Source organism: Pholcus phalangioides, unplaced genomic scaffold (genome assembly GCF_987345545.1).
Source record: "Pholcus phalangioides strain wild (caught in Gottingen) unplaced genomic scaffold, Ppha-v1.0 ptg000030l_1, whole genome shotgun sequence".
NCBI lineage: Eukaryota > Metazoa > Arthropoda > Arachnida > Araneae > Pholcidae > Pholcus > Pholcus phalangioides.
The window spans coordinates 1,872,203-1,895,861 of NW_028301620.1; the positions used below are offsets into that span (position 1 = coordinate 1,872,203).

Genomic DNA, 23,659 nt, shown 5'->3' on the forward strand with positions numbered 1-23,659 from the left:
ATAGATGCAGGAATTAAAAGCATTTATGGTAAAACCAATAAATTGCAATATACCCTTGGATCAGAAGTGGCTACAGGACCTAAATGAGCCATAATAAGTGGGAGAAGCATAGTGACTATATGTGATGAACCAATACAAGATAGTATATCTTCATCTGAAAGATCATGAAATATAAGAACCAGATATGAAATTAATTCTGAGTGACATGTACATAACGAAAATAATAGCATGTGTGCATCACTTCTTATTTTACTGAGAATTGCATATAAGCAGATAATATATGAAAAGTAAATATGACAGAATGATTTAAATAATTATTCCAGAAGCTGTAACAAAAACAAATTATGGAAATAATTTTGCATAAAGTCTGCAATACTGAAATACTCTGTATAATCTTTAATGAAATGCTGACAGAACTAGGGAAAAGGTGGAAATAAGTTTTAATGGTTAAGCAGAAAGTCTTCTTCTTCTTCTTTTTTTTTTTTTTTTTCAAAAACAAACACAAAATACATATAAAAGACAGAACAAAAGCACATAGAAAGAACAACACATGAACACAATAAATACTCATATTGGACCCCAAGGGACATAACGTCCTTCCAGGCAGCCCTATGGATTAAATTATTATATTTTGCCATTTTTTTGTTCTAAGTACAGTACGTTATGTTAATAAATGTTATGTAATAGTATATGAATATTTCAAAAATTTATGCACACTAAAAATTTGAATTGTGAGATCTGAAATTGTTGAATCACGATATTTCTTGTATAAATAATTAGTCTATGAAATGAATTTTCCTTTTCGTTTCACAAAACCTTCATATATCCACATACATACTCACATGACTACGTACATGCTCATAGAGATACACATATACATGCACACACATATCCTTTTTATTTATTTTATTTTATTTTTGTATCATGACATCATAATAAATGTTTGTTTATTTCAGCTATGATTAAATTATTCCAATATTTCCCATTGATGTCACTATTTACATTGTATTTTATGAAAACAATCTTAAAATATATTTTCGTAATTTTGTACACTTTTTTGCATACATGAAAGCATCATATTTATTGTTACAATTATGAGCTGTTGACTGAAATGAATTCATTATTTTTGGAGCAGTAAACAAGAAACATTTTTGAAAAAGGTGATTATTTGTTTTTGGGACTTCAAATTCATGTTTGATTCTTGCCGAAGTTCTGTTTGTTTTCTTCTTTAACCAGTTATTGTTTTTGAACACAAAATTTATAAGTCTGTAAATATATACCTGTCTAATGTCCAATGTATGGCAATTGATATTGTTATCGTACGTGTTACATGTTTGTATTATTAGTGTTTTTGCTTTGTTGTGTTATTTAATTTCGTAATATTGGTTAGGTAAGCCCCACCCCAGGCACATAATCCATAGGTTATAATTGAATAAATCCATGCATAAAAAATGTCCTTTAAAAAGTCTCCATCTATTAAATGTTTTAATTTATAAAGTAAAACTATATAAAATCGGATTTTATTAGTTAATTTATCACATTGCAAGTTCCATTTTAAATCGTCCTGTATAACTCCTAGGTATTCATATTGGTGCACTCTTTCTATTTCATGACAATTGCAGTTCTGTTGTGTTTGTTGTTGGCAAGTGTGAATTTTAATGGAAACCTCGAAATTGGAGTTTATGTTTCTTGATTTAATGCATTGATACTGGGTTTTGTGTGCGTTTAATTCGAGTTTGTTTTCGGTCATCCATTGATTAATATATCTGAGGTCTCTTTCTGTTTTTTCTATAAGGTTCTCAAAGTTGTCATCTTCCACGTAAAGAGCTGTATCATCAGCAAATGATACAAGTTTTCCATTTAGATTCAGCAAACAGAAGTCATTAATATAAATCAAAAATAATGTAGGGCCCAAAACTGATCCCTGAGGGACACCCCTTTGAACCTGTAGGTATTCGCTTATTTGCTTATTGATGATGACTGCCTGTTGCCTTCTAGAATAATAAGTTTTGAACCATTCCAGAATACCTCCTCGAACACCAGCTTTATGCAACTTTTGTGTTAATATATTTAGATCAACATTATCAAACGCTTGTTTTAAATCCAGGTAGATTATCATAGAATATTTATTATTATTGTATCCTGTATTCATGTATTGACAAAGTTTGATTATTGCCATTTCTGTATTTTTCTTCTGTTGAAATCCATACTGATTTGGTGCAAAAAAATTATGATTTAGAAAATTTATAACTTGTTTGTTCATATGTTTCTCTATTACTTTAGAAAAAATTGGGAGAACTGAAATTGGTCTGTAATTATTCATAATGTTACGAAGGGTAGAATTTGAAGAGGCTTGGTTAACGCATTCAAGGTTCGCGTGGCATGCGATTGTGATAATAGAAGAACAAGATTCTAAATAGACTCGGAAAGTAGAACGCGAAGGGAGAAGACGTTCGGAAGGCTGCTCTAGTTTAGCAGTAGTTTTAGCAGCTCATGTAAATAAAAGCGAGTATTTGTTCTCGAATCCTCGTTCGTGTGATTGTCTACCCATGTTCAAGTCCTCGGCGAAGAACCCTGGAGAGATCCGCGCGACGGGATGGGTCTGGTGAGAAGAGGTTTGACGAGTGACCCAGCGGCGCGACGTAACAAAACTGGTGTCAGAAGTGGGATGCTGCAAGGACTTGAATGGTCAAGACAAGAAGTAGGGAGAAGAACGAGACGGGAGAACAGTTCAAGCAGCTGATGGATATGATGGCCCAGATGAAAGTTAGCATGGAGTCCAATATCGCCGCCGTCAACACATCCATCGCTGCTGTCAAGGAGGATATCGTCAATGGTGTGAGGCAAGCCATCGCCGCTGCTTGTGAAGGAAGCGCCTTAAGTCGTGTGTACCATGGCTCACAGCGGCATGGTGGGGAGCGTAGACTGTGCAAGGAAATTGAGTTCCCATGCCAGATGGACATCGACCCTGGAGTCAACGTCAGAATCGTTTGGAGAGCGAATTCTGTACGTGGCACCGTCGTTGACCCTACAGACAGTCACGGGAGAGAAGGTAACTGTGCGTGGAAAGTTGGAAGTCTCAGCGAGGTTGGCGTCGGTCACCTATCGTCATGCCGTCTTCGCAGCCGACATCCAGGACGCGGGCATCCTCGGACTGGACTTCCTGAGGAAGCATGGACTGTCTTTGGACATTCGGAGTGACCAGTTGTCTAAAATGAAAGAACAAAACGTCGTCCTACTTGGAGGTTGTCACGACGAAGTCCTTCAGCGGAATGTGATGGCTGTTCCAGAAGCAGGAATCCCCGATGGGAGCATGGACGATGGTGGAATCGGAGCCGTTCTCTTGAGAAGGCCGGGTAGCCGTAAGAGAAGAATCCAGCATCGTGAGGGAGCATCGCGGAGAGATGCCGTTGCCATATCGAGGAAACCATGCTCACGGAACTGCCGTCATTGTCTCAAGGTAGAAAGGAAATACAGGTCTGCAGAACCTATTGTGAGGCAGCTACAGTCTCAGGACTTAAGTGACGATCCTTGGAGTGACGAGAACACTCGAAAGGCACAACTGGAAGATCCGGACGTACGAGTGGTCATACACTGGAGGGAATCCACCAGGAACAGACCAGGGTGGCAAGACGTCGTTTCTTCCAGTCCGACCACAAAGAGATATTGGGCCCTCTGGGACTCCTTGGAGATGAGGAACGGCATGCTCTACCGCCGTTGGGAGTCAGAGGCTGGAAAGACTTTCAGATGGCAACTCATCATACCCGAAGGCCGTGTGAAAGAAGTTTTGAAAGGGTCGCACGGAAGCGCGACTGATGGACATTTCGACATCACCAGAATGGTACGGAGGATTCGTGTGCGATACTATTGGGACAAGTTCAGGACCGATGTGGAGAAGTGGTGTGAGAACTGTGACACCTGTGCCGCCCGGAAAAGACCTCCGAAGTGGGCTTGCGGCCGACTTCAACGCTACAACGTTGGTGCGCCATTCAAGAGAGTTGCCTTAGACATCTTAGGGCCGTTACCTGAAACCCACGATGGTAACAAGTCTATACTTGTGGTGATGGACTGTTTCACCAATTGGACGGAAGCATTTCCTGTTCCCGATGAGGAGGCCGAGACTCTAGCACAAGTGTTGGTGCAGAATTGGGTGTCTCGATTCGGAGTCCCCATGATGATCTATTCCGATCAGGGACGAAACTTTACGTCAGCGGTGTTCCTTGAGATGTGCAAACTTCTGGGAATGGAAAAGACGCGTTCTACTCCGCTTCATCCGGAATCCGATGGGATGGTGGAGAGATTCAACAGGACCCTTCTGAATCACCTCTCGTTGTTCGTGTCGAAATACGAGAAAAAGATTGGGACTCGAAGTTACTGCTGCTTTTGCTGACCTATAGGAGTGCCGTCAACGAGGGCAGTGGATTCTCACCGTCACAGATGATCATAGGATGGGATCTTCTGCTGTCGAGTGACCTGCTGTTTGGGCGACCGCAAGATGCTCCTCTTCGTATGGAAGAATACGTCGAGAAATTCCAGGAGCACCTTGAGGATGTGCATCGAATCGCCAGAGACAGGATCGACATCGGCCCCGAGAAGATGAGAGTTTGCTACGATGCGAAGGCCCCATCTCACGACTTCAAGGAGAGAGACTTTGTCTGGCTTTGGAATCCGAAACGCAGGAAAGAAGGACGTCCGAAACGACGGATAGAAAGGCGTCCAAAACGACAGGAAGGGTGGTGCCCGAAGCTCCGGAAAGGAGGGTGTCCAAAACGATGGAAAGGAGGATGTCTGAGACGTCGGAAAGGAGGATGTCAGAAACTCCATACTTCATGGAAAGGACGTCACCGTGCCAGGAACAAACGGTGTCCGAAACTTCAGACCTCATGGGAAGGACGCCGTCGTCTGAGGAAGAGACTGGACATCATCGTGAGAGTGGATTCAAAGGGCACTGAAGTTCAAGGTTGTCTATGTCATCAGACTTACTTATTACCATAAGGACTACGGAGGACTCACCGATTTGAGGACTGAAAAGCCCGGGACGTGCAACTTTCGAGGAGGGGGGCAATGTTACGAAGGGTAGAATTTGAAGAGGCTTGGTTAACGCATGCAAGGTTCGCGTGGCATGCGATTGTGATAATAGAAGAACAAGATTCTAAATAGACTCGGAAAGTAGAACGCGAAGGGAGAAGACGTTCGGAAGGCTGCTCTAGTTTAGCAGTAGTTTTAGCAGCTCATGTAAATAAAAGCGAGTATTTGTTCTCGAATCCTCGTTCGTGTGATTGTCTACCCATGTTCAAGTCCTCGGCGAAGAACCCTGGAGAGATCCGTGCGACGGGACGGGTCTGGTGAGAAGAGGTTCGACGAGTGACCCGGCGGCGCGACGTAACAATATTATTAGGATCTCCTTTTTTGTAAATTGGGTAAACAAGGGAATATTTCATTTCGTCATAGAAGTAACTTTCTTTGATTGACAAGTCAATTAGATGTTTTAATACTTCAATGTGATAGAATGAAATTATTTTTAGCATTTTCGATGTTAAGCCATCATAACCAATTGCTTTAAAATCATCTAAATCATTTATTAATTTTTTTACAGTAGGTATATCAATATCTATAATTGCTATTGAGTTTACAATATTGTATATACTTTCATGTTGACGTGTGTATCCTATTGTATTGGTATTCAAGTTTCTATCAATGAATTCCTTATTAAAGTCATTTGCTAAATTTTTAGGATCATAATGGATTGGGAGTATTTGTTTTCTGTTATTTTTATTGAGTATAAAATTATTTATACAATTCCATTGTTTTCGTTTGTCTCTATTGCATTCAATAAATTTGTTTTTTAGATATTCTTGTCTAGCTTTTTTTATTTGAAATTTTAACATTTTATCATAATTCTTATATTCATTTTTATATGCAAGTATGTTGGGATATTTCCTATATTTTTACATAACTTTTCTTTAGTATTTATCTTCAGTATGAGATCTTTAGTAATCCACTCATTTTTTCTATTACATTTACATTGTTGTGTTTTGGTCCAGAGGTTAGAATTGAGTGAGATAATATCTGTAAACCGTTTATATTTTTGTTTGGTTTCTTTTTCTGAGAAAACATTTCCGAAGGATACATTTGATATGAATCTTTCAAATTTAGCATAATCAATTTTTGTTTTGGAGTATTCTTTATTATTTTTACTACTCTTTTGATCTTGAAAATCAATGTAACCAAGTATTGGATAGTGATCAGTAACGTGTGTTTTAAGTACAGAGAATTTTGTAAAGTATTTTTATTTGATCTATAAAAAAACATGATCAATGCAAGTACCTCCTTCATGTAATTCTCTGGTTACTGACTCCTGTAAAGCAATGAAGCCATTTACAGCCATTATGTCAAGATAATTTGATACCTCATTATTATTCTCTAATATATTAATGTTTAATGTGTAATTTGTGTTAATTGCATTTTTAATTGGGTTGCTGTATTTTTGAAACATATGACAACCATATTTTTATGGGCATCTTTTTATCAGCCACCTCGTTGGGCATTTTGCCTGTTGTGGCGTTGTATTTGTATTTAAATCCCCAGTGATTAACATGCTTTTTTTTGTTTTTGAAATAAAGGCCTTTATTTATAAACTCCTCATTGAACTGTGAAATAGTATATGAATGAGATCTATATAGTAATAAAATATCAATATCACAATCTGGCAGGTTAATACATAAGCTTTCAGCAGTTATGAAATTGCAAGGGTTTTTGAGGCTTTTAATTGATTTATTAATATACATAATGACCCCCTCGGATTTGTTATACGTTCTACAGTTAGAATATGTTTGATAATCATTCAAATGATCATAATTAACAATGTCATAATTGAATAATTCCTCTTCCTTTAACCATATTTCTGTTAGGCATATAATATCTATATGTTGTGGTAATGACCTCAAAAATACCAGAAAATTATCAAAATTGGATTTTAAACTTTGTATATTCATGATGAGGATATTAATGTTCTTGCTGCTTTTTAAGGAATAATTTAAAAAATTATTTACTTCACATATTTCCTCCAGAGTAGGTTGTTGTTGGTACGAGTCTATTATATCATTTTCATTGTTCATCAGCACTCAACTTTTTGAGGTCTTCCTCATCCCTTATTCTTATGATTCTAGAGTCATCAAGTCTCCGGAGGAAAATTTTTCCATCTTTTGCGCAAGCATACTTGAAGTCGTTGCTCTTTTTAAACTCTCTGGTCAGGAAAAACAAACGTTTGCTCTCCTGTGAAAGATGTTCATTTATATATATTCTGTTGGATGCGAAGTTGTGGTTTACTGTATCAGCTGTCAATTCTTGAGACTTTGCCTTTTGTATCCATAATTTTTTTGAGTGTTTGTTCACTTGCAAATCTTATTGTTATAGGTTTGCTTTTATTTTCATTTCTTGTGGGTACTCTATGCAGGTTCTCTATTTCTGTGTTTTCCTATATCCCCATTTCTTGCTTTATTACATTCACAATTTCTACGATATTTTCTGAAGGCATCTCTGGAACTCCATTTATTTCAATGTTGTTTTTTCTACTCTTGTTTTCTATGTCATTTATTCTGATTTTGAGCTCCTTCACTTCTTTTTTTAGGTTTCGATTTTCTAATTGAATTTCTTTATTTTCCTTATCAATACATTCAATGTATAATTTCATTTCACATATCTTTTTCCCGAGATCCTCAACACACTGTGAATTAAAAGTTATTGCCCTTGTTATATCAACTGTTTCTTTGTTCAGCTCCTCTTGTCTTGTTGCCAGTTTTCCGATTGCAGCAGTAAAATCATTTTTCATCTCCTGTCGAAGTTTCTCAATGATTTTTTTCCAGTTTGTCAAGTTTGTCGTCAAAGCCAGCTTTGATTTTTTCGATTCCCTCCGCATTAACACTTTCACACTTGGGGCATAAATAAGCATCTTTTTTTTATTTTAGCAATTCTTCTAAAAGCACTCTCGCTTGTTCCTACACAAACCGGGTGTAGCATCAGAGTACATTTTTTACATTGAAATACATCAGTCTTGTCCACAATGGCACCTTTACAGTTCTTACATTCCATACTTCCCGATTTTTTTTTTTATGTTTCACTTTTTGACTCACAGATGTCACTACGATTGTTATTTTGTTGTCAATTTGTTACATGTGCTTTTTATATTTACATTATATATTTTGATAAATTTACGTGAATTTTATATTTTTCGTGTACTTGGTACTTACATTTTTCAGAATATAATCCCTATCATGTAATATCTTGTTAAAATTTGTCTAATATTCACAAAAAATAGAGAGCTCTCGAACGTAGGTGTTTGTAAACAAAGGCGGCGTTGCCAACTTCTTTATTAAGATTTGTATTTGAGAGAAATTTCCTTCAAGAATTTAATTCTAAATAACCACAGTTTCCAACTCAGAAATTAATTTTAACTTATTAAATTTCTAATGCCGCTGTGGTGGTCGAGTGGTTATAGTGCCGGACTCGTGATGCGAGGATCCGGGTTCGAACCCCACAGTGGTGGTCGGCTGAAGTTGGTTTTCTGTGGTTCCCAACTTCAAGGCGCAAATGCGAGCCGATCTCCCCGTTAAAAAGTCTCGCCACAGAGAGCAACAGTCCTACAACGGTAAATCATTCAACCATAACACTTCACTCATAGTTAGTAAAACTGGGGGGGGGGGGGGGGCAGATGACAGCACTACACATAACAAGCATTACACAGAAACAAACTTTACGTCAGGTTGCACTACACGTACACGCACATTCCCGCATGTACCGATTCGTTGGGGGGTTTCCGCGGGGGGGGGGGTGCATGTGTGGTGTAGCAGTAGTAGGTAGGGGCTCGGGGATCCATGATGTTCTTAAGTCAGCCACCTCGTTGGGCAATTTGCCTGTTGTGGCGTTGTATTTGTATTGTATTTGTATATTTGTATTTCTAACAGAATATTTAAAAAGAATAAATTTTTACAAAAAACTCTCAGCGTGTAAACATCCTTTGCCAAAACAAAGTTCTTGAAACAATCCAAAGTGATGGCAACTATTGAATATAAAATATTTTTTGTACTTGACCTAAGAATTCAGATCCCCCCCCCCCCCCCCCCCCCGCTATTCGTTCCTTTATTTGATTGATCGATTAAATCAATTCTCCTTGATTTGTTGTTTTAAACATTTGGTACACTTATTTTTCATGTTTCAGTACAACCAGTAAAAAGATATATACTTTTTCTTAAATTTAATCTGTGTATAATCAGCCTTGTATGCATTTAGAAAAATGTCATGAAATGTTTTTTTTGCTATGTTATCTAGTTTTCTGTTTATTGCAATTTTCCTACCATGCCTAAACTTTTGAATATTATACTGTGCAAAATAAAGCAAAAATAAAATAAATTATTTTATGGTATGAAGAATAAATTCAGAAAATAAAAACTTATATTTTACCATCTGCATTTTGAGCTTCTCTGAAGAGTTTGACGGCAGTTTTCACAACAGCATTACAAATCGCTAAAGCATTTTTCCTTGCTTGTATTTCAGCAAGATCTCTGGAACTCTGTAGTGTTTCAGTGTCTTGTGGAGTACTGAAGAAGAAACCACATTTCATTGAGATCACACTTTTGTTCACTTTTGCAACAAAAAAACAAAAACACACAAACAAAGGATTGATAATATTTCATAAACCCCAAAACTTAAGCAGATAAAAAAAAATGTTTTAGAAATTTGATGTATTTAAAAATTGGTGGCAAAAAAGGTAAAATTTATAGTGGTTTACTATAATGACTCTGAGAACAGTTGATTTCTGATGATATATGAAAAGTTTATGCTCTGGTTCCATAGATTCATTTTTTTAATATTAAGAATCCTAATATAAGAGTGCCTATAATTGAAGTTGGTGTAATCTGAGCTGGCTATAGCCTTAATTACCAATTAAAAAATTGAAACTTTAGAAACAACTTACTGAAGAGACAGACAATTTTTGAAGCCCCTTTATAGACTGAAAACTCATCATAGCTATTGATGTGAAACCAGTGTTATTGAAGGGGTTACAGGAGCAAAGCATACTCTTTAGTAAAGAAATGGGAATGGAAATGATTCTGCTGAAAATATTCAGATACTTTGCCATGAAACTTCAACAGTTTGGTCACATGCTTGTAAAAAATTAACATGTGCACTACAATGAATAGAGCACAACCTCTAGTAATGAATATTGGAACTGATATTATTTTTTTCTCTCAATTTCTTTTCCATTAAGATGTTCCCAAAGTGTCATAGGTTTCTGATGGCAAATTAAAGCTGTAGACAGCTTTGAAAACTGCAAATTTAATTACAGACACCATGTATTAACAAAATTTGTGTAATGAAGAACATGAGCTGCATTTTCAAAATAATAGTTGAATAAATAAATACTTTTTACTTGAATTGATGGAATTTTCATTGTTTACTACCTTTTTAAACTAACTCAAGATTATAGTCAGACCCGTTTATAATGAGGAGCTCATTTACTGTGAAAATGCTTGTTGAATCCAGTCACTCGATAAATCCATTTTCAAGATACAAAAATAAAATTATGGGAAACTAAGTGCCTATGGCGAGTATGTACATGAATGAATGAACGCCAGAACTTTGCCACTGGACGTATCCCGTTGCCGAGATCTTTTCCAGCCCAGCTTTGTGGCAGAGTCTGGAACACTATTTTGTGTCAAAAAAAAAAACATACAAACTTTTACAACATATTTTCCCTGGACAATTGGGTACTGTCGCGATTAAGAAATTTTGTGGTGATTACAGACGAGATGGGATTAGGAGTTGGAGAAATTTCGGGGTTTAGTTAAGATGACTGTACACATATTAGGATGGAGGTATGTTTTAAAAGCAATTGATCCCCCCCCCCCCCATGCCATCTCATCTGTTATCTTACACTTGCCATATTATATACACAGGATACAAAAAGAAAAATAAATGAGAATCTTATTGTGAAATAAGAAATATATATATATATATATATATATCGGAGCGAGTCATCTCACTTAACACCTTATTGGTGAGCAAATGGGTTTGATAACTTGTGGACTAGAAGCCAACATCAGTTTTATTGGGTTGAGTTCACTTGCTCCGGTGGTTTTAATGAAAATATACAAAATAGAAGTATTGTGTGGGGGAATATATATACAATTAGGGATCACCAGTGGCATCTCACTTAGCACCTTATTTGGTGAGCAACATGAATATGGCAATATGAGTACGCACGTGTGTTGTGGACATGAAATGCATGAAGAACTTGAAAGAGGAAAGAGAAATACACATACACACACATTTACATACATATATATAACTGCCAGGTTGAGTCGTCTCGCCCTAAACTTATTTTGGTGAGCAATGTGGGCTTGGTTTAAATGGGGGATTGTATGGAGAGAGCCTTAGCTAAGGATCAGCTTCGGTCTGGGTGTTTTGGTTGACTCGCTCTGGCTGGTTATATTTATATTAAAAAAAAAATCAATATATATAAAATATTAACTACATGTGTGTAATGGCTATTATGAAACCATTCGTGTCGTCCCGCCTAGCACCCTAGCTAGAATAGCAGAATGAAGGACACTTGTGGTTATCACATTTACATCATTGTAACAGGAATGTCATAAAAATTCTTGTTCGGGTCCCGTTAGTACATGCTATATCTTGTACATGTAATGGTTATGTATTAGTAGTGGCAGTCATGTGGATATGATTTTTGTTGTTTTTTTAATCCATTTCTTTTTTTCTCCCCCTTATTTTTGTAACATTTAAAACATTATTTTATAAATCTGGTGGACAGATTTGTTGTTTTTCGTTGGCGTGTATATATCTGACAAGGCTTGTAATCCTTGCTGCCGTGTTTTAATTTTTGATTATTTGAGTGAACCATTGTTTTCAGAATATTTGTACATGTGTAGATGTTTTGTAAATTTGCACTCTGTTGCATAGTGAACAGGAGTACCCACTATACCGCAGGCACATTTGTCTGTTCAGCGGCGTTTCCATTCGTGTAGATATATAGGGAATGGGCCGTGTCCTGTTATGAAGATAGTCACCTCCCTATTCCAGTGTGTTGTATGTGACTCGAGGGACAATTTCGTGCACTTTCCTAGCTGTTGTTCCTTGGTCCCAAATTTGCTGCCATTTCTGGAGGGTTGCTTGTTTAAAATGTCGCTTCAGGAGCATTAGTGGGAAAGGGTTATCAAGTTTATTGTCACAGTTGATTGCAGCTTTGGCTAGAGAGTCTGCTCTCTCGTTTCTAAGATTACCTACATGGGCTTTGGTCCAACTTAGGAAAATTTTTGGGTTATTTAATAGATGCCGCCTCAATACACGTACTATTGTGTTTCTATTTGTTGGATATAGAAGTGCTTGAAGGGAGGAGCGGCAATCAGTTATTATTAAAACTCGTTCTTCTGCTCCCGTTGCGTATTGTGCAGCTGCTTCTATCACTAACAATTCTGCTTGGAAGTTACTATTGTTTTTATCTAGTGCTGCTTGCCACGTTTGATTTTCTGTATTGTTTGTGTATACACAATAGGCTGCCCCAATGCCTTCATCGGTTTTGGAGCCATCTGTGTATATGTGGGTGTTTGCTAGTTTTATATCGTGGCTGTCAATCGAAATTTGATCGGGGATAGTTGAGCAGGAGGGGTGGTGGTGACAGCCATGCTCCCATGCTTCAAAGTTATTGGGGTCAAAGTCTAGAAGTTCTGGTTGAATGTTTTTCCTAAACCTATCTGCGTTTGTGTAGACTGCTTCCATTTTGAGCTTGAGGTGTAGTGGGCAGTTGACAGTGATCACTTGGAGTCCGAGCATCCGCGTTTGTACAAGATTATATCTATTATTGGCACATAAAATATCTATTTCCACATTTTTTTCTAGTAACTTAAAAATTTATATATAACTTTGACATTGAAAACTTTGATTCTGGATATTTTTTTCTAAAAAAATGCAAAACACATGGAAAAGAAAAAAATTCTACTGATGAGCCTCACACTCAAATACATGGAGTCTGTACTAGAAGTTTAGCATGGGCTGAATTACCTGCTTTTTAAAAAATTCTGATTGGTCAGTTTCTTATCCTTCATTTTCCATTCTCATTCTTTGTTTATAGATAAAATGTTGCTGTTCCTGCACATTGACAACAAACCTAAAGGCATGAAAAACTTTTTGTTGAACCATTTGATTTACAGTCATCCCATGTCAAAGTGCAATATCTCCATATTATGAGAGAGGTGTAAAAGAAAGTCAAACAGTTTTGTGGCTCTTCTAGCATTTACTTTTCATTCTCTTTCCAATTTTGTATTGATTTTTACAATAATTTCCTTTCGAATACCTCTTTAAATCAGAGCTACTGTAGAAAACTTGCTCCCTAAAAGAGAAGGGATTTTCATACACTCAGAATTGTACCTAACAAAATGCATGAATTTGCTCGTAAAATCTAGACTTTCGCTAAAAGTGTGCTCGTGTGGATTCGACTGTATATACAAAATGCATTATAAAATATGTGGAGGAATGATTTTACCTATAATATAGAATTTGTGGAATTTGGCCTCTGGTATGATTAGTCCCATTGAAACTAAGAGAACAATCAGTAAAAGTGAAAATACATCCATCGGGACCTTTCACTTGAGACATGCCTCCATCACCATTGTTAGTTCTTGCACCATGATTTCTCAAGCGAATAGCATATTTTGCATTCTCCTATAAAATTATGATTTTAATTATTCTATAAAAATATAGAAGCATTTTCAAAATGTAAAAAGTCAAAATATGAAAATTGATCAAATCCATAAAAAAAGGCTAATTTTCACCTATAGGCATACATGTCAACCTTGAAACCAAGCCTCTCTGAATAGTGGCAATATTTCTTTGCCAGGGTTGGAGGGGGGGGGGGGAGGGGGTTCTCCCCCTTCAAACAAAATTTTTTTTGGCAACGGCAGCTCCCACAGAGATACATACACAGAAAATCAATTTTAGGATGTCGGGTTTTTCATTTTACTGTGCCATCTGCAAGTAAAATTTGAAATTTCTTTTATTTATCAAAAAGAACTCTAGGCCACGATAAGTTATCTTAGTGCAAGCTGCACCTTTTTATGTCAATTGCTGATTTGTTATCAATTTGATATTTATTCTTTGGAAATACAGTTTTGCATGCTGCCATTTTGTACTCAATAGGATAATGGAATTCAATGAAATTCCTGAACAAAAGAAATTTCTAAAAAAAACATCCAGACTTCTATAGTTTTTCATGATTCGCTGTAGTTTTGTATTTTATGGTAGAAATCCATAGAAACTATGGAAATAACATAGCAGATGGCAAGTATGCTTATAGGTGAGAGGATTTATACATACCATCTCTTCCAACGTAAAACTATTTTCACTGAATTTACAAAAAATATCAACAATTCTATGCGGATCACACAGCACTTACTTTTTTTCATCATAAACTACGTCCAAACAAGAAGTTTTTAGACAATAAGATTAATATATGGTTTAAATGGACAAGCATTCTTGCAAAATTTATAAGTATGAGCTTCAATGTAAATTTTTGCCCTGTGAGAGCCCTTCTGAGTAACAAAAAAAAATTCATTAAATAAACAAAAAACCCATAAACCTTTACGTATTAATACACACAAAACTGTATGATATATAATTCTGAATATTTTTGACCAGTGGTCAAATAAAAGTGTGTGTTTGAAGTTGTAGATGTTCATGTGTTCAGTACTACCATAAATCTTCCAAACTGGAAGGAACTGGCACACGTGTAATTTTTAGGCAGGCAGTTTTTGTGAATGTGTACAGTTGGCTGCCAGGTACCAAATGTTTTTACTTCATGAATGTACTGACTCTGGCCTGCAGAATTCAAATTCTGGATTACAAAGCCATTAATAAAATATTCCACAATTTTGAGATAAGATGCAGGAGAAGTAAAGTCAAACATAATATACATGTAAAATAGAATTAGATAATGTGCTACTGATTTTAATCTGATGATGCCTCAGCAGAAAATACTTTTTAAATTTAAACATATATATTTTGATTGATTTCAACAGTGTTTATTCATTCACACTTGGTTTTTGAAAACAATCTACCTTTTATATGGCCCAAAAGTGAAAACATTTATGCAAAAATACTTCACATAAATTTATCGCACAAAAAACACCAACAATAATAACATAGAATAAGATTTGAAATTCATTACTTTAACAGGAACAGGCTTCTCAAATTTTATCTCTGCAACATCACCATAGCAATCTTCTGGCCCAAATGTTCCACGCATGATCGCTAAAGTTTTCCATCGTTGCGTATGTGAGGGGTCAACACCATTACCACTCTGCTGGGAAAAAAACTATTAGTTCTGAAGAACCTGAAAACAAATATTTACAGAGGACAATTGTTTTTAATTCTTAGAGCAAATATGCTACCATTATTTTGAGTAAATGTCATGATGTTTATGAAAAAATATTTTTTTATGCATAATTCAAGAATATTTTCTAAAAATCTAAAGTGCAGATACATTAAAATTATCACTACTCTCACATCATCTAACAATTCCACTTCATAATGCCATTCATTTCCAGCACCACCATAAATGCAAATCCCAGCAACCAGAATGCCTGGACGGTCAACATTAAAACAGATTGCATCAGGTGATCCATTGCCCGTGTTCCATGTTCTATTTTGACTGACACGAGTAAATCTAGAAGGTGTCATGTGTAAGATCTGGCCAGTAGTTCCATGTAAGTCAAGCTGTTGAGGAAAGAAAAAGTTTGTGTTAATATTAATTGCATTATTTTATACTTATTTCTTTTTCTTGCACACTGTCTTGATAAAATGTTTTTTGAAATTATCAAAAACATTTCATCAAATATTCATGGTAATTTTCAATATTATTATCTAATATCTTTTTTATATTAATATATCCAGGATATGTTCCAGTAAGATTTGAGAAATGAAGCTAGTATTAACTCTGCCAAATCCCTGAAACATTTTGCTTCAATGTAGCTAAAGAGGGTTGTTGCTATTTAACAAAAGGCATAGCAAACTCAGAGGTGAATTCAAGGATTTGCCCCCATCACTCCAATTTGATGTTCTTGACCAATAATCACTAAAAATTAACTGCCCCTCGGAACTGGCCATCTTGGGGTAAATACACCTCTGAGTAAACTTATCACATTTTATAGAAATTTCTCAAACTTCTGGTCTCTGAAGGATCTGTATTGGATTTTTTGTTTTTAGTGGCGTCAGCACCTGCAAGGTCACACTGCACCAATTGAAGGATTTGCACCATTCATGATTACATTAAAAAAGTCCTCTTAAATTTGGACTAGATTTCATTGAAGACATTTTTCATTTGAGTTCCTGAAAGCAATTATCCTTCTCTATGGTTTAAGCAAGTGAAATAAGAAATTGATTTTGATAGAACAATTTTGTCCAAATCTATTAAGTTCAAGCTTCAGAGAGTTTATAACAGACCACTAATACAGGAATTGTAGGAAGGAATTGAATACAGTGAAACCTGTGTAAAACGGAACATCAAGGGACTGAAATTTGTTTCCGTTACAGACAGGTTTATGTTTTATAAAGGTGCACACGAAAATATATTCAGTATTTTTTTCTACCATTATGCAAAACTTAAATTTTGAAAATATCATCCAAAATACTACAGACCGACGAATATTAAACAGTGGCATGCATTACTATTCCCTTATTTTGAATTTTTTTATGTTATTTCAAATTACTACACATTTGAAATTTCATACTTAATGCGCAAATAGTTAGACTTCATTATGAAACACCCTTCTGAATAGCAATAGAATGAACAGTTACTTATGTCAAAAGTGAAAAAAAAATTATTTAAAATTAAAAATAATTGAGAAATGATGCATACCTTATTTTCAAAATAATGACAGTGAGATCAACAACCAATAACCTTTGGGAAAGAAAGATGGCCATATTTATCTATATGTGAATTATTTTTTGAAATAATCAAGAACAGTTTCCTGCACACATTCGTGCACGCTCAAAAGTTCCACGTCATTTTTATAAGCTGCAAGGTCCTGCAAATTCGTAAGGCACTGAACTGCACTTTTTGCCCCAAAATAGCAGTTTCAATAGTTTTCGTATGGTGCTGCCTTAGCTAATTTATCATAAACTGTTACAAAGTCTATTGCATTCAATCTTGCTTTTGATGCATCTAATGCGTCTTGTAGATTATCAATTTCATGATTGACTGATTCTTCTATTGAACTGATTTCTCTGGGAAAGAAAAGTTTTCTGTTTTCACAAAACAGAGTTATGGTTTAATTATCAAATTTTTTCCATTCTTGCGAAAGCCACAATACCACAACAAGTATGTCGATAGATTTTGTTAACTCCAATAAACTTGATAGATTATATTGGATATAATATTTTTATTATTGATAGATATCCAATAAACTTGATAGATAGAAACCCAGATGCATTTTTCATCCTTGCCAGCAGTGATTGTATTACAAAGCTCAAGTAATTTGTTTTCACGTTGCAAATCACTCCTTGATCCATTGGCTGCGCAACACTAGTTATGCCAGGTGGAAAAAAAGCCAGTCGAACAGTAGAAAGCTCAATGTGAGGATGACTAGTCGCATTGTCAAGAAATAGCAGAACCTGTCATTTTTGTTTCTTCATTCTGGCATTAAAGGCAACAAGCCACTCTTCCATGATTTTAGCTATCATCCACACTTTTTGTTTGCCTTAAACTCATCTGGTAGAGTTTTTGGATTTATATTCCTAAAACAATGTGGGTTGATGGATTTACCAATAACCAGAGGATTTTCCTTTTATGAAAGCATTCAAAAACACAGTAAGTCTTTCCTTTGACTTTTGGCCTAAAGCTCAACTTTCTCCCTTCAAGCAAAGAGGTTTGTTTGGTAGGGCCCTGTAGAGCAATCCAGTTTCATCTCCATTTGCTATGTCTTTAATCTTTAACATCGTATCCTTCAATTTTCAAACATTTTTTGCTGCAATTATTCACAGTCTCAGGATCAACATCAGCAGCTTCATCATATACTTCCTTGAATTTTATTGAATGTCGTTTTCGAAAACTTTCTAGCCACCCATTGGATGTGTGGAAATCTTCCTTCCTAAGTTGTTTGGAAATTGTTTTTCGCTTCAGCTTGAACCACTGGCCCAGATATTGGCAGTTTTCTAGATCTGGTATCCACAAATCATTCACATACAATTTCGTTAACTTGCTCATTTCCAGTCTTGCACATATTTTTCATTTTGTTTCTCCATTTCCTTGTCAGAAGTGGCATTATGGCTCTGTTATTTACCATTTAATATTGTTGATTCATTACTCATTTAATTATTTACCATTATGAAAATGAATTAACTCACCACTGTGCCAGCAGTCTGATATGATAGCTCAGCTACAATAACAGCAATAAATGCACAAGCATTTGTTATCAATTTAGGAGAATGTTTAACAGTTTCCTGAAAGAAAATTAGATCAAATCATAAGTGCTTTCTATGATAAACATGCAAATAACAGACCCTAATAATAACCAGAAGAATAGCTCTTTCTTTCCATGTGGGAAAGAAATAAAAAAAACGTTTGTGCCTTTGTTCTTTTCAAAATAATGTAAAAATAATAAATACAGACTTACATGACGAAGAGTAGCTCTGACTGGTTGCTTAATAATAGCCAGTAAGCGGTCCAAGACTTCCCTGAAAGAGCAAGGACTAGGGTTGCCGCACTCTCTCTGAAAGAAAAATGAAATGTTCATCACTATTATGTAAGTATTGTAATTTACTGTGTGTATAATCTATGGGTTATGTATGAAAAAAGTCAGAATTTCTTAATGCAGATAATAGACTGCTGGGTACCATCTGCAGTCCCCCCCCCTCCCCTTTAGAGGTTGGAATAAAAATAACTATCGTTAAAAAAATCTAAAATATATATACATAAATTAAGTTTTGAATTAATAAATGTTTAAATTGACAAATTAAGTTTTTTAGGGTATAATGTTATTTATGTATGGAAATACACCCCAATGTTTAATACAATAGGAAATACATACCTCTGTTCTTTGGGTAATAGTCTCAACTAAAACTGGATAACGATACGATTCTGAGCATCCAACACCTGGTGACATTTCTTGGGTTTGACCATTGGAAGCAACTGGACTAATGACTTCAGTGTTCAGCTCTGGTGAAACAGGTGAAGCATCAACTGTGGCATCAGGTTCAAGAGTAACTGGCAAGGTAGATGTCAAACGAACAGATGGTCCACATAATGAAGCCAACACTGCTGACAGGAGATAATCCCCTTCTCCACATTCTTCAACCCATGGCTACCAAAAATTTGAAAAGAAGATAAAAAAACAGTGGTAATTTTATATTTTCTGGAGATCAAATGCAAAAAAGAAAAGAAATGTATATATTTTTATAAGAACATCAGCAATATTTAACAATATAATTTTGGCTATCTTAAAAAAATATGAAAATACGTCAGTTATCCTTTAAAAACATGAAGTTTATAATAAAAATGGACAACATATAAGCCTATGTTTTATAGAATTAAAAAGCCATTGTTTTTCAACATAAGTTTTTTAATGACCAAAAATAAATGTATTCTCAATTAAATTCATTGGAATCAGAGCATTTAAATTATTTTAATTTTTTGAAGCAATGTAGCAATATAAAACTAAAAAAAAATTCACCTTACCACATCCACAGTAAGAAGTAAATCACACAGTCCCCGCCATTTCAGCTGTGAACTTGGATAAAATGCTTGGAAGCACGAAAGAAATGTTTCATGGCATTCATCAAGGACAACCTGAACATTATTGCTAAGGAGAGCCAAAGTAGAAGATGAAGACTGCAAACCAGAAAATGACACTTTTGTGGTGTTTGCAGGAAGGTGATCTGATAATATATGATGGAGCAAAGCCTGAGCATCGGCCACACATTCTGCCAATTTTGGTATTTCTGGTGGTGTCTTTTTTGAGATTGCTATTTGAAAAAATTCTTTATATCAAAAAGGGTAAAAAAATTATTAAAAAACAGTAGAATGATCTTTGTATTTTTAGGAAAGAATACAAAAATTATTACAATGACTAAACGAATACACAAAATTTTTATGAAATGAATCCTTTAATAAATACTCTAAAGGAATTTGTGGAAGCATAAATAAATGGGAAGAGATTGATATCTGAGTATGATTCACAGTTGAATTTTTTTTATTTCGAATTTATTTATGTTTGTTTCTAAAGTTAAATAACACATAAAACAGTCAAATCTCAATGTTTGTCGTCTAGAGGCCTGAGCCTGTACAGAGCAACTAATTAAAAGTAAAGGCGAAAGAAACAAAAAATAAATAACACAAAAGTTATAATAAAAAATAAAGTTAAATAATAAAATGATTTTGGATAAATTTTTTGTAACAATTATATTGAAATACATGTTCACATAACAATAGCATTTGATACAATAAAAATTGATATGAGGCAACTACAGGCATATTGATAATAATATAATTCGCTTCTATAATTTAAAATATACATCAATATCATCGATTGCTATTAGAAATTCAAAAAGCGATTTTTTAAATGATGCAAACTTAGATAAATTCTGTATTACCAACGGTAAAGCATTAAATAATTTAGGAGCAAGGTAGTAAAAATGTTTGCAAAATATTTCTTTTCTAAATGAGGGTATGCAGTAAATTTTGTTTGGTCTTCTCAGTGATATGGACTCTCTCTGAGTGCATTTTGATTTATTACAATATATGTAGAGTATGATTCGATAGATGACGTTATGTCTTATGGAGAGTCGATTTAAATTTCTATAAATTGAGATTTGAGAGCGAGCACTGTAAATAGTTTTGAATAGAACAAATAGGCTGTAGATGCCTTCCCAGATGATTATACCATAATTGACAAAAACTCTGCATAGTAAATTTCTCTCAGAAATTCTGCCGTTTTACCTTTTGTTTCAGATAATAAAATTTATATACGATAAAACATAGTTTTTTAGCTATTTCCAGTGCATGAAGTTTCCATTTTAAATTGCTACTAATGTAAACTCCAAGATATTAGATATTTTGCACCTGCTGAATTTTTTGACAGGAGCAATTGAGGTTCATCAGACATATTGGACTACGAATTTTAGATTAAAATCAATTTCTGAGTAAATTAAGTTGAAAAGAATGACTTTAGTCTTTGAAAGATTTAGGGTTAAATCCATTAGCTAGAAACTATTTTCTGATTAAGCACAGATCTTGATTTATTTTAGTTGTTAGTGTATCCAAATCGTTGGAAGAATATAACAGTACTGAATCATCGGCATAAGTAATCATAGTACCATGAATATTTAGTTTACATAACTTGTTTATGAATATTATAAAAAGTAAGGGGGCTAAATTTGATCCCTGGGGGGGGGGGGAGGACTCCTCTCCGTATAGTGATATACACTATATTAAAACACTTAGAGTGTTTTAATTTTAACACTTTGTTTACGATTGGTTAGGTATGAAGTGAATTAGTTCAGTGTATTACTTCTGATTCCAGCAGAACTGAGTTTCTTAATGAGAATTGAGTGATTTACATTGTCATAAGCTTTTGAGATGTGAAAAAATATGGCCAGGGTAAATTTGCAGCTGCAATACTGTTATAAACAAATTTAGAGAAGCTCAATAGAGCGTTTTTGGTACCATGTCCTTTTATGTAACCATATTGATTTTCAGCAAAGAAATTTGTTAGGGTTAAGGAATTTATAAATTCTAGATAGTAAAATTTTTTCTATAACTCTGGAAAAAATTGGGAGAATGGATATAGGTCTGTAGTTGAAAAGGGAATTTTTCTCTCCAGATTTGTAGATCGGAATGATGGTTGCTCGTTTTACGGAATCAGGAAATGTGACTGAATAAAATGATGTATTGATAAATTTTGTTAGACATTCAACATTATTGCGTGCAAATTCTTTAATAAGATATATACTGCTACAATCATAGTCAGGTGTAGATTTCTTTTAGAAGCTCCTTAGATTATTTAGGACATCAGTATTATCTACAACAAACAAAACAAAATAATTTACAGTTGGATATAAATGACTTTTGAATTCATTAGTATTGTTAAAGGCTAGATTACCATTGTTATCTTTAAAATGGGTGTTGAATTGATTTGCTAGTTCCAAGCTGTTAGAAAAAATTGGAAAAATTGAATTTTGATTTTTATGATTGATGGTATTATTAATGAATTTCCATTTCTGCTGGTTTGTATTACATTTAATAAATTGTTTTCTATGATATTCGTTTTTAATGTTTATGATTTTCAATTTCAGTTCCTTAGCTACACAATTATAAGCAGTTTTAAATAGATAATAAGAATGCTTTCTTAATCTAGTATATAATTTTTTTTCTCTTTTGATCAAGGCATAGATTTCAGATGTCATACAATTTTGATTGAATCCAATGATTAAGTTGTATTTTTAGGTGCGTGAAATCAACATGCATCCATCTAATTTTTGACTTGGAGTTTTGTTATTGGTTGATTAAACCTACTTAGTCGGTTGATTTACTACCTGTCAGGCAAACACAAATTACTTATATCACTGAGTGTGACAGAGCCTGGGTGTCTCTCTATTCTTATCACTATCAAACAAAAATCAAAGATTAACATAGCCCCACAACTTAGTACATTTGGTGAAGTGAAAAGTAAGTGAGAAAAAACTGGAGCGGCACATCATTTTTTATGCATCCAATATCTATGACATCATGAGTTCATAATTTCTGTGATCACAGTACTGCCATGATATTTTTCTGAGTATAATTTGTACATTATATTATAAAAGTAATAAAAGTACATTACGTTACATTTGTTTGTACATTATATTTATAAGAGAAAAATTTTAAAAAAATTAGAATTTTTTGATACGAGTTATAAACTGCTGCACATTATATGCAGCTAAAAGTTTTCTGAATGGTTGAAATAAAAGTTTCAAAAAAGTGATTTGTAGATAGCATATAGATAATTATTAAAATGGAAAACAACTCTTCTCATGAAGGAAGAAAATATTTTATACTAACGTCCATTAGGATAAATTTCATTTATATAAGTTCTCAGCAGATGCAGGCTAGCACAGCAGATATATTCTAGCCTTTCTAAATCAATGAGAGCAGCAACCGCTGGAATAGTAGAACCATTGATGGCTTCACAATATCCTGCCTTAAATGACTGCCATGCCCATCTTAACAGTTTCAGCAGGGAGTTAAAGCAATCCTAGAGAAGGGGGGAAATGAATGCTTATCATTCTAATCAAATATAAGCAAAATGATGAACAAATAGAAATGGTTAGATTTATTTCCATATGAGAAAAATAGAATATGATTTAAAAATACAGTAGCACTCCAGTTATCCAGATCAGACCCCATCTGGATAATTGAGTAATTCATGAAAAAACACTATTTCTCAGTGAAAAAAAATTTTGTTTTAATATCTAATGTAATTTTATGACTGCTGAACATGATTAAATGTGTAATTTAAGCCTTTATCTACTCACAGTACTTTAAAGTACCACACACTTTTTAACTCTCATAACATCCTTCACATATGTTGTTGGGTGTTGGTATTTTGAAGTACAAAGG

General features: G+C 34.6%; 1 protein-coding gene across 2 annotated transcripts in view; it reads right to left on the reverse strand.

Moving 5' to 3' along the window:
* The window catches only part of hiw (MYC binding protein highwire), a 213,560-nt gene that overhangs the window by 99,436 nt on the left and 90,465 nt on the right, over window positions 1-23,659 (reverse strand). For both annotated transcript variants that reach the window (XM_089252701.1, XM_089252702.1), the window contains 10 exons: window positions 23,102-23,294; window positions 19,742-20,028; window positions 19,095-19,367; window positions 18,681-18,776; window positions 18,412-18,507; window positions 15,574-15,783; window positions 15,236-15,367; window positions 13,556-13,734; window positions 9,460-9,596; window positions 54-154 (listed from right to left, as the gene is read on the reverse strand). In XM_089252701.1, coding sequence (XP_089108827.1) covers window positions 54-154; window positions 9,460-9,596; window positions 13,556-13,734; window positions 15,236-15,367; window positions 15,574-15,783; window positions 18,412-18,507; window positions 18,681-18,776; window positions 19,095-19,367; window positions 19,742-20,028; window positions 23,102-23,294 — 1,704 coding nt within the window. The remainder of the gene's footprint in view (window positions 1-53; window positions 155-9,459; window positions 9,597-13,555; window positions 13,735-15,235; window positions 15,368-15,573; window positions 15,784-18,411; window positions 18,508-18,680; window positions 18,777-19,094; window positions 19,368-19,741; window positions 20,029-23,101; window positions 23,295-23,659) is intronic.